This window comes from Hibiscus syriacus, unplaced genomic scaffold, assembly GCF_006381635.1.
Source record: "Hibiscus syriacus cultivar Baekdansim isolate YM2019G1 unplaced genomic scaffold, ASM638163v2 tig00110234_pilon, whole genome shotgun sequence".
In the NCBI taxonomy this organism is placed as follows: domain Eukaryota; kingdom Viridiplantae; phylum Streptophyta; class Magnoliopsida; order Malvales; family Malvaceae; genus Hibiscus; species Hibiscus syriacus.
In genome coordinates, this window is record NW_024062639.1 from 1,129,567 (window position 1) to 1,142,032 (window position 12,466).

At 34.6% G+C, this 12,466-nt stretch overlaps 1 protein-coding gene across 1 annotated transcript; it reads left to right on the forward strand.

Moving 5' to 3' along the window:
* The first annotated feature begins 5,113 nt into the window (after positions 1-5,113).
* LOC120114527 (pentatricopeptide repeat-containing protein At2g30100, chloroplastic-like) lies at positions 5,114-7,110 on the forward strand. The gene is given in 5 exon segments (XM_039135403.1): positions 5,114-5,660; positions 5,663-5,932; positions 5,935-5,984; positions 6,303-6,528; positions 6,531-7,110. Coding segments are annotated over 5 exon segments (1,311 nt in total). The 5' UTR covers positions 5,114-5,446; the 3' UTR covers positions 7,082-7,110.
* The last annotated feature ends 5,356 nt before the right edge of the window (positions 7,111-12,466 follow it).

Here is a 12,466-nt window from a genome sequence, read left to right on the forward strand (position 1 = left end):
ATTGATTCACCAAGACAATTTTGAAGGTGCATCGATGCATTAAGGGGTGCATCGAGCATGAATATTTCGAAGCTATTTTGGGTACCGATGCACTATAAGTGCATCGGTACACCCTGAAGAAAAATTGAATATTAGTTTATTAAGTTCGTTAAGTTGTTAGTATCAGATTGCAAGGTAGGTATCTGATAATTGCCTTAAAATGTATAATTATGTAGATCCAGAGCCCTAAACAGTTCGGAATCATTGACAAATAAGATCGATCAAGGGGAAAGATAAGAGATTAATTGACTAGTGAGGCCAAGTGAGTGCATAATAGTGACATGTATGTTTAATAGAAATAGGACTTGCGATGAGTCTATTCCTAGAATAATATGCATGAAGTCATGAATAAGATTATGTGGTTGTTATTATTATATGTGTTATATGTGATTATATATTTTACATTAATGTATGTATGCATAACTAAAGATATCGATGTGCTTTGTATATGCTATAGGATTTTGTGTAAACACTAAAATGTAATAATGGAAGACATGAAATAAATTATACGATACATAAGGAATGAAATGAACGAGTGAGCATAGATAATCGAGTATAAGTATATTATGGTATAGGTGATTACAGGAGAAAGGTTAGAAGACTCTATGAGGATAGTATAAATTCGAGGGCATATGCATAAATAAGGATACATAAGTATATAGGGAAGATTATATAGTTAAAGGAACCTATGGTTTATGAATTATAGTGAAGAGCTACAAAGCTTTATGAAAGAGTATATGTATGAAGTAATGGGAAATTGAACTAATTAAAATAGGTTAAATTGTATATATAGATGAATTATGTAAGTGAAAGGGGAAATGAGATAAGATAAGTAGAAATTATTTATAGGATAGAATGAGCCTATTTGAACATGTATTATAAACTTTATAAAGGATGACTTACTATGTAAATTACATTAAAGAGACATGTTTACACGATTACAAGATATGATAAAGGACATTAGATATATGAAAGAGAAAGTGAAACAAGTTAAATGATATTGAATCAGGTGAATATAAGATTAAAGCATAAATTATACGAAAAGATATAACTCATAGGATATGAATGTTTATAGGAACACTTGAGAAGTGTTATATGCCATGTGATACATAATACAAAATGATATGAGAATTACATGAACTACGTGATTAAATGTATATGTGATGAAGCTACGAGTTTATATGAATATGTGATATGTTTACATGAATATGAAAAAGGATATAAAAGATAATGCCCATGATATGTGTCATGAGAGCTAGGGTATAGTTGGCATGCCAAGATTCGAGGTCTACGCGGTCCTTCGGGATATATATGTATCCTTTGGAACATCTATGAGGTCTTTGAGACACATACTTGGTCCTTGGATATGTATGTGGATCTAAAGGAATTTTATACGTGGTCCTTAGGGACATCTTATATGGCACTTCGCTGCATTTCTACGCGGCACTTAGGTGCAATTTACGTAGCACTTCAGTGTATATATACGAGCTGTGGTGACAGCATTAGCACAACCTCTATAGACTCACATATCTATAGTTATCATATGTGTAAATGGGCTAATAAAGAAGATGATATAAAAAAAACCTTGTATGATATTATGTGCTTTGTTTGTAATCATTATGGTGAAATGATATGTGATATGATGATGTGGGTATTTTCTTTGTGAAACAATATGTTATATATATATACAAAATGCAATAAGTAAATATATATTAAATAGGAGTAATAATAATAATAGGTAAAAAGGAAATGGTATATATATATATATATATATATTTATGTTTGGATGCATTTTATGGTTTATCATGATTACATGAAATGTGCATAATAGGAATTAGTTATGATATGCTATAGTCAGATTATTTATGCCTCACTATGTCATAGACTTAGCGTGTGATTGTTTCAATCGTAGGTTACAGAAGCGATAAGAGAAGCGAAGAAGAGCAAGATAGGTCAGCATCTCCCTTACAAAATTTCATATCAGAAAATAGATGATTTAAATGTGTTTGGTTGTTTTGAATATAGTTGGCATGCACTAATTGATTGAGTTAAATGTGCTCTGATCGATTTTGGTTCATGTGGATAGTTTATGTAAAGAAACCGCTTTTACTTTAATGAAAGTTTTAAATTTTCTTTGAATTTTGTCAAGAGTCAAAGTTTGAAAAGTCAATGTGACGCCTCAGACTCGTATTCGGGTCGGGTACGGGTTGGGGGTGTCACTAACTCTTATCCCCTGTACCATTCCTAGCTCTTATGAACCTTAACCGGGTGAATCTGATTACACAAAGTGGGTAGTATCGATACTATAGTTGTAGTATCGATACCCTATGGTCAAGTATTGATACCCCTATGAGTATTAGTACTAAAAATGCATTTTGTTACGAAAATGGGGCATCAGTATCGATACTGCTACCCTGAGTATCAATACTACTCACCCTGGCAGTATCGATACTCCCATATGAAAACCTTAATTTTCCCCAATTTATCCAGTATCGATATTGTTCATCCCATTATCGATACTCGGACCTTAGAATGGATATTTTAGGCTCAAAACACCAAAAAAATCATCCTAAATGACTTGGGTTAGTTTCTAATCTTTTTCTGAAGGTTTAGTAAGTTGGTTAAGGTCTTAATGTGTCTTAAAAACACATTATTAACACCTAAAACGTGTTTTAATCATGAAATCAAAGATAAACCCTAAACATGCTCAAATATCTAAATCCTAGCGATTTCTTAAAATTTATGGAAACTTAATACTCCAAAGGATTAGAAATACATTACCTTGATGATTGAATCCCGGGATAGAGTCATTTAGTTAGAAATCATCCTCCACCTTGACTTGGATGATAAAACCCCTTTTTTTTTGCAAAAATAAACCCAAGCTTGAATCTTTACAACAATGTTGTTGGGGGTTTAATTAGGATGAATTTGAAATATAAAGAGGCTCAAAACCTTACCTTTGCTATGTTTGGAGAGGAAGAAGAGGGAAAATAGAAAGATGAGGATTGAAGAGGATATAAAGATGAGAAATATAATAAAGTTTTCATCTTCAAGAAATGGGAAAATTACACTACTAGTCTCTCTTCATCTTCATACTATGCAAAAAATCCCTTTTTATGGCTAATTGGGCCTAAGTACAACCCAATTAAGCCCAATAACTTGAATTATAATTCTACGGGTCCACTTACCTCTCGGGTATACCCGAAACTACTAGTTCAAAATTTGGGACGTTACAAATTACTCTTTGATCATTTGATAACATGCGTTTTCATCTAATTAGGTATTATATTTATTTAATTGAATTGAAGTGAAGATTAAATTGATAAAATATTAAGCATTGAGGACCATATGTATTATGCTAATTTGTTAACTGTGACGTGACCATCTTGTTAAATGTTAATGACTAGTGACTTAATTAAAGCATTTAAATAGTTAGACTTTGATTGATAAACTTAAAACATCAGTGAATAAATAAAATTAAGCAATAGTTGAGTGGTCACCAGTATAATTTACCCAAAAGAAAAACTCAAAGGGTTGATAATGTCATGAAAAATAAAAGTTTCTTTAATTTTGGGTAAATACATCATTCCTCTCTAAATTTACTCTCTTCTATTTTACTCATTGTACTTTCATATTTTCTAAATTTATTCACTGAACTTTCAAATTACTATTGTTTTGATCAGTTTTGGATTATTTTATTATTATTTTTGTATGATGTACATTATTATTATTATTTATATAAAAATAATTTAATATAATAAAATAATATTATTATTATTAAAAAAACTCAAAATATTCAAATCTCACCGTCAATCACCGTCGACCTTTGAAATAATAATAAAACTATTTTTATATTAAATAATAATAATGTCACATCATATGAAAATAATAATAAAAATAATCCAAATGATCGAAACAAGAGCAATTGTAAAGTTGAGTGAGTAGAAAAATTAAGTACAAAGAGTAAATATGAGAGAGAATAAAATTTAGTGAGGAATGATGTATTATACCTAAATTAAAGAAACTTTTATTTTTATTTTTTTTCATGAAATTATCGTTGGACCCTTGAGTTTTATTTCTAGGTAAACTACACTGGTAACCACTCAATTACTATTTAATTTTATTTTGTTCACGATGTTTTAATTTTATCAATAAAACTGACTAACTCTTTAAATGTTTTAATCAGGCCACTAGCCGTTTAACATTTAACGAATATGGTGACGTGACAATTAATAAAATTAACTAATTATATATGATCCTTAATGCTTATATTTTATCAATTTAATCTTCACTTTAATTAAATTAAATAAATGTAATATCTAATTAGATGATAACACATGTTATCACATAATTAAGAGTATTTTATTATTTATAATTATTTATTTCTCATTCAACTAAGTGATGACATGTCACCTCATAAAGTGGGAAAAATAAATTAGGAAAATGCAGCCCCTAAATCAAACCTGCGTAGGGCAGGGAGAAGCCGCGCCTAAATCGCTTTAATGAAGGGAAGAGCAAGCAATTTAGTAGTGTATTACAAAACTTTTACATAACCTATTTTAATGAAGGACATAAAAAAGGAAAAAGAAAAAAAGGGAAATGCATCTGGGAATCAAGTCTGCGAGGAATGATGTAATTTATTCTTTAATATTTTTTGAAATTAAATTAAAAATAAAAATAATATATATTTTTTTTATAATTATGAATTATTGATAAAATATATTTTTTAGAATTAGATAATTTTTATTATGTTATTAAATAAGTATATTATCACTTTATTATAGAATAAATGGATTACTAAATAAATAATTTATTGAAAATTATTGATGAATTGATTTAAAAATTACAAATAAATTAATAATGTGACGAAATATACATTTTTTAATCGGTTGCCAATAATTTAGTGACGGCGGGTGTAGTTACCCGCAAACAATTCCTCCAACCCTTTGTTTCCTTTTTTATTGATTTTATTTTTGTCGTTGTTTTGCCTTTTCACTTTCTCCAGCTAGAACCACCCTGGACATCTGTTTGGATGCGGAGAAATTGCTGGAAAAATAATAGAAAAGAGGAAACATTGACTCTAGCAAGAACCACCCAAACTTTTTCCCCCTAATATTAGACTTCGGTTTTTTCTTTATTTCGCGGGAACTAAAACTCATCGAATTTCTTTTCTTTTGCCCCTTAAATTATATGCAAAGCAAGCTCCTCACGTACCCAGAAAAAATGGCTTTTACTCATCGGTTCTCATCGTTGACTGAATTATCTTTGCCTTTTCACCGTCACCGCTTGTTATCTCCTCAATTGGTTCAAACTTTCTTTTCGAAACATAGTCTTAGAATAATGTCAACAAGGATACAACCACCAAAACCCAACCTTTGTTGTTAGGGAAACAAAACCCAAGTTCAAAATGTTGAGATCTGTTGAATTGGAGCAATATTTAACAAGCGATGAAGAAGAAGAAAAGGGTGAAGGCTATTTTCAGGCAATTGAAGAATTAGAGAGAATGGTAAGGGAACCCTCTGATATTCTTGGAGATATGAACGACAGGTTGTCATCAAGAGAGTTGCAGTTAGTTTTACTATATTTTTCTCAAGAAGGGAGAGATTTATGGTGTGCACTTGAAGGTTTGAGTGGCTTAAAAAGGAGAATAAAGTCGATATCGAGACGATGGAACTCATGGTTTCGATCATGTGTAGTTGGGTAAAGAAGCTGATTGAAGATGAGGCTGATGTGGGTGATGTGGTTGATCTCCTTGTGGACATGGATTGTGTGGGGTTGAAGCCTGATTTTAGTATGGTTGACAAAGTGATTTCTATGTACTGGGAAATAGAGAAGAAGGAGGAAGCTGTTTTGTTTGTGAAGAATGTTTTGAGCAAGGGAATTGAATATGAGATGATGAAGGAGAAAAGGGAGGCCCAACTGGTTACCTTGCTTGGAAGATGATGGTATGCGGAGCTTTTATCAAATTTGCTCGTATTTTCCTTAGATATCTGTAACTTTTGATATTATGTTATAAAATATGATTTTATATAATATTAGAAGATTTTAGTATAGATATGAGCTTGTAGGATAATGTGATGTCATACCCTTCATGATCTTTACATTCATTAGGATAATTTGATATCATACCCTTCATGATCTTTACATTCATTCGATAAAGTAACCAAGACTGAATCATATTAAATTTATTTTGTGCATATTTTATTTTATATTCGTTTTGGTTATTTTTCCCTTCACAAATTTCTAACACCATGTTTTACTAGGTTCAGGGCGACTACATGGATGCTGTTCACTTGGTCATTGACCTCAAGGAATCTGGATTGAACCCTGAGATTTACAGCTACCTTATTGCAATGACAGCATTAGTGAAAGAGCTTAATGGTTTTGCAAAAGCCTTGCGCAAGTTAAAAGCTCTTGCAAAATCTGGTTCCGTTGCCGAACTCGATATCGAAAACATGGAACTTATCGAGAAGTATCAAGCAGATCTTCTTGCCGATGGATAAGATTGTCCAACTGGGCAATAAAAGAAGGAAACCCTTCACTCCATGGATCAGTTCACGAGAGGCTTCTCGCTATGTACATATGCACGGGTCGAGGACTCGAAGCCGAAAGACAGCTCTGGGAAATGAAGCTTGCGGGTAAAGAGGCAAGCGGAGACCTATACGACATCGTTTTAGCCATTTGTGCTTCACAGAGGGAGACCAGTTCCATCTCACGGTTGCTCAGTAGAATCGAGGTTTCGAGCTGTCAACGGAGGAGGAAAACTTTTTCATGGCTGTTGAGAGGTTACGTTAAAGGAGGGCATATTGTCAATGCAGCTGAAACAGTGATTAAAATGCTCGACTTGAGATTGTCTCCAGAGCATTTAGATGGGGTCGCTGTTTTGCAGGAACTGAGGAAAAGAATCCAACGGCCAGGAAATTTGGAAGCTTATATTAATCTCTGCAAGCGACTGTATGATGCTAGCTTGATTGGACCTTGCCTTTTATATCTGTATATAAAGAAATACAAGCTTTGGGTTGTAAAAATGGTTTTAAACTGATGAACGTTAATGAAAATCTTGGGCAGGATTCTTTGTCAAGCATTCTCATTATAAGAGCTTTAGCATGTAAATGGAAACCTAATATTTTGTATGCTTTTAGATGCCCTAGCATAGACCTGTAAATTAGATGACTTGGATTAGCTTTAAATTTCTTAATTTTTAAATATTCTTGAATTTTATCTATTTTTAGTTTTAGTATGTTTTGATTTCGGATTATTTGAATCAAAATACAATAATTTTGTTTTGAACAACGATGACCGTGTAGGTAAATAATTGAAGCACTTGTATACATTTGGCTACTGTGCGCCAGTGCTACTCATGGCACTGGTGAGTATATTAAGGATTTAGAGTCTTAGAGTTCAATTTTTTTTTTTTTGACAATTACATATTTTAATAGTTTTTTATTTTAAAATTATAATTATGTCTATCTTCTATAAAAATTTTATGTGATTAATATATAATATGTTCACTACTTCGGTAGTTTTTTTTTCGTCTTCAATTTTCCCAGATTCATAATCTGCTAAACTTCTTTCCTTCGAAACCGAGTAAGTTACGTTTTTCTCATTCACCTTTTAATGAACTCTGCAGATCTGTTATTCCATTATATAATCTTGCAATTTTTGTTTGATCTCGTTTCAATAGATTTATTTGTTAACTGGAAGGAGACGTATAATAAAAATAACACACAAAGGGTCACTCTTTCTATCGCTTTAAGTCTCAGATTTTCTACTCCCTTTCCGTTTCTATTGATCTTTGACAAATCAAACTCCTTCCACACTCATCCGCAGTTTAGATCTGTCGGTGCTGCTGCATTCTCCGGTCATTTCCTTCATGTGTTCTTCCGGAGCTTATTCATTTTTATAATCTGAAAAACTTGTTTTGCTTAACTTTTGAAGATTTGTTTACTGTGATTTTCTTCAACTTTGTTGAACCATTTTTGTTTTCTCGTTGTTCGTTTGAGCTTTTGATTTTTCGTGATATTCTTAACTCTGGTATATTTTGGGTTTTCGTTATTGCAATTTTTAAGTTCTATTTTCAACTTGGGTTTCTAATAAACTTCAATCTGTTTCTATTTTTTTCCCTTGCTGGCCTCTTCAAAGAAGTATAAGTATTAACTTATTTTTAACTTGGGTTTTGGAATTAATAAAGGATATGTGATTTGTTAGTGAGATCTTATAGTTATTGTTAGTATTCGATCATCATTTTTTTTATCTGTTATGAAAAATTCAATAGATCCAATCTTTTGGGCTTTTGGAATTATAGATCTAGTGCTTTAATCATTGCTACTCAAGGAAGCATATTGGTTTTGGTTTCTGGGATAATGTGATGTTATCTTAGAACTTTAGATATGCATTTTGTTTACGTAGATCTTTTCTTGTTAACCCATTCTTACTAAATTTACTTGTTTTCATTGATTTTGGTTTTCAATTTATGATATGGGTTTGCCTAGTTGTTCCATTTGGGTGATTAATTGGAAATTTCTCTATTTTTTTACTATAATCTGTGTGAGTTGTTTAGCGTTTTATTGGTGCATCTTCTGTCTTCTTTGGATCCCTTTTTCATAGTTCCTCATAGCTTCGGCTATAAATGATTACTTGAGGTCATGTCCTTCGTTTAGATCCCATAGGGCATATAGGGGAGGGCTCAACAGAGTGGTGTCAAGGAGACTAGACTTAGAGTTTGTTCGTTGAATAGGCACATTAAATGCTAGGCTGTTGGAGCTGACCGGCGTACTTAGTAATAGGAAAATAGATTTTGCATGTATTCAAGAGACTAGGTGGAAAGGGGCTCGCGCCAGAGAATGTAATGGGTACAAGTTGTGGTATTCAAGCGTAGATAACGCTAGAAATGGGGTGGGTATCTTGGTATCCTCTAGGCTCAAGGAAAATGTAGTTGATGTTTGTAGATACCGGGATAGGATCATGATGATTAAGGTTATTATAGAAGCTGAAGTGGTGAATGTCCTTTCAGTGTACGCCCCACACACGTTGGCCTAGGGGAGGGGGAGAAACGTTGCTTCTGGGATCAATTAGATGATGTACTTAGGAGCATTCCGGAGGACCAAAGAGTTTTCATAGGGGGAGACTTCAATGGCCATATAGGTAGTACAACCGATGGGTATGACGGTGTTCATGGGGGTTTCGGTTTTGGTAGTAGGAATGAGGAGGGGAGTACGTTGCTTGAATTTGCTACTACACACAATATGGGGTCACTAATTCCTGCTTTAACAAGAGAGATGTAAACTTGATTACGTTCCATAGCGGAGGACATTGTACCCAAATCGACTACATCCTGGTTCAAAATTGGGATCGATGGGCTTGCATTGACTGTAAGGTGATCTCGAAAGAGGCATGTGCATCACAACACAGATTGCTGGTTTTGGTGTTCCGCGTACGCCACGGGCGGAGCACTCATAGGAGGGCTAAACTAGGTAAACATAGGATCCTTTGGAAGAACTTACATGGAGCGACAGCTAATGACTTTTAGGAGTAAGGTTTTGTCTAATACATGTTTTGGAACTACAAATCCAAATAATGCAGATATGTTATGAAAAAATATCCATCAGAGAGGTGGGCAAAAAAACCCTTGGGTTGTCGATAGGGAAGGTTAAGGAGTATAAAGAATCGTGGTGGTGAAACGACGAAGTCCAAACTAAGGTGAAGAAAAAGCAAACATGCTTCAAGGAGTTTCTACAATGCAATGATGACGAAGAAAGATCGAGAGCTAAACAAAGATACAAGGAGGCAAATCGGGAAGCCAAGAAAACAGTGGCTAAAGCAAAGGATAAGGCATACGAGGAAATGTACAAGAGATTAGACACCAAGGAAGAACAAAACGGCATCTTCAGGCTTGCAAAAAGCAGGGAGAATGATGTTTTTTTAGTGAAAGATCATGATATTAAGAGGGTTTGGGGTAGTTACTTCTTTGGCTTATTTAATGACGGTGCCTCTCCCTATAGAGATAGTACCGTTGATGGGTCAGCCGACCGTCAGACTACGGCTAATGACTGCCCTACAAGTAGGATTGGGTTTGAGGAAGTCAAAATGACTCTTAGAAAGATGGGGAGGGACAAAGTTGTCGGCCCTGATCAAATTCCTATCTCTGTGTGGTTGGCCCTAGGAGAAGAGGGAGTAAAGTGGTTGACCAATATCTTTAATATTATTATTTTAGAGACTGCCAAGATGCCAGAGGAGTGGAGAGAGTCTACGGTGATACCAATATATAAGAATAAAGGAGATCACCAACGTTATGATAACTACAGAGGTATTAAACTACTCAGCCATACCATGAAGCTATGGGAAAAGGTGATAGAGGCTAGGTTGAGACTGGTTACTAGGGTTTCGGAAAACCAATTTGGCTTTATGCCAGGTAGATCTACTACGGAGGCGATTCATCTACTTCGACGGCTTATGGAGAAATATAGGGAAAAAATAGAGATCTTCACATGGCGTTCATTGACCTTGAGAAGGCGTATGATAGCGTTCCCCGCGATACGATCTGGAAGACCTTAGAAACGAGACGGATATCATCTGCTTATATCCGGGAGATTCGTGATATGTACTGTAGATCTACTACATACACATCAGGACTACAGTTGGCGATACCGAGGCATTCCCGGTGGAAATCGGACTCCACTAGAGGTCGACTCTTAGCCCCTACATCTTCACCATGATTATGGACGACATCTATTGTGCGACACCAGACGGTGTTCCATTGTGCATGCTTTTCGCTGACGACATTGTCCTAGTTGCTGAAACAAAAACTGAGTTGAATAGTAGACTAGCTACCTGGAAGGCTGCTTTGGAAGAAAAAGGTCTAAGGATCAATATTGAAAAGACATAGTTTTTATGTTCAAACTTCAGTGGGAACCAAAATGATGAAGATGTAGAAGTATGCATAGAAGGACACGTTCTCCCCCAAAAGGATTATTTCAAGTACCTAGGGTCTATGATACATAAAGATGGGAGGATGGCTAAAGTGGAGGGCTGCTACTGGAGTTTTGTGTGACAAGAAAGTGCCTCTAAAACTTAAGGGAAATTTTTATAGAATAACAATAAGACCAGCACTGCTATATGGATCAGAATGTTGGGCAATCAAAAATGATCACGTAAGGAGGATGGAGGCCGCAGAAATGAGAATGCTTCGATGGGCATGTGGTAGGACTCTGTGGGACATGACACCAAACTCTTCTATTAGGATGTCCTTGGGGTGGTGCATGTATCCGAAAAATTGAGGGAGGGAAGATTACGGTGGTTTGGGCATGTCATTCTACGACAATCGTCGGATGCGGTCAGGAGGGGTAGAGTCGATTACAGTCGACAGTGCCAGAAGGAGAGGTCGACCAAGGCGGAAGTGGTAAGACTGCTTCAGATCTGATTTGAAGGATTTAGCCCTTACCGAGGACATGACCTCTGATAGGAAAGTATGGAGACTTAAGACCAGGGTAGTCGAGTAGTGCAGGCCACATCCATATAGTGTATCATCTCTGTCTTCTTTTAAAACCTTTGTAGTAATTTCCATGACTTCTACTTTTTATACGTTTCATTCGTTGGAATTTATTAAGGCTTAGAACTAGGGTAGCGGAGTAGTGTTGCCTTAGTTTAGATTTTAACCCATTTGACTTCATTCCTTCACGTAGTCTGTTATCGTTGATTTCTGTGTATCATTCTTTTAATGTTTTCTCTTTTTAATTTTAATCGGGTCTTACGTTACTTTCTATATGCACAGAATTTTACACATGGATTCATTTGTAGAGATTTACTTCCAATTACAGATGTGCATATGAAGACTGCATATGAAGACTGTTCAATCATGTATTTATTTATACATGTATTGCATTTTATCTTTATTTTAAAAAAAAATTGACTGTCGAAGATCTTTTACGGAATATACTTTCAACTTGGTGTTGAAGACAGCCTACTACACTACCTCCCTCTACCTCATAACATACTTTCAACGAAAATTGTAAGTCTCGAGAGAAATCTTGCTGACCGTACAGTTCCCGATATTCGAAATATTAAAGCTTCTGAGGTTTGTGTGATCTTTTCTTTTCTTTTCCCCGCTTTTATGTTCCGTTTCTTCTTGTTTCTGCTATGCTTTTTTTCTCTGATTGTTTCTGGTTTCTGGTTTCTGGTTTCTGTAAGTTGGAACTTGGCTTTAGCATTGAATCAGGGATACATATCTTGAGTTTCTTTTCTTTTCTTTCTGGTGAGAAATTTTACCTGGTGTTGATCTTGAGCTGAAACCACTTTGTACTAATTTTTATTGCGTTTTGATTTTGTATTTTCTTGTTTTTTTCCTGTGGATCTAAGTGGTAGTAGTTTGTAGATCTGTGTTTTATAAGCTATAAACTTTATTGACTCGAAGAAATTTTCTTTAAAAAAA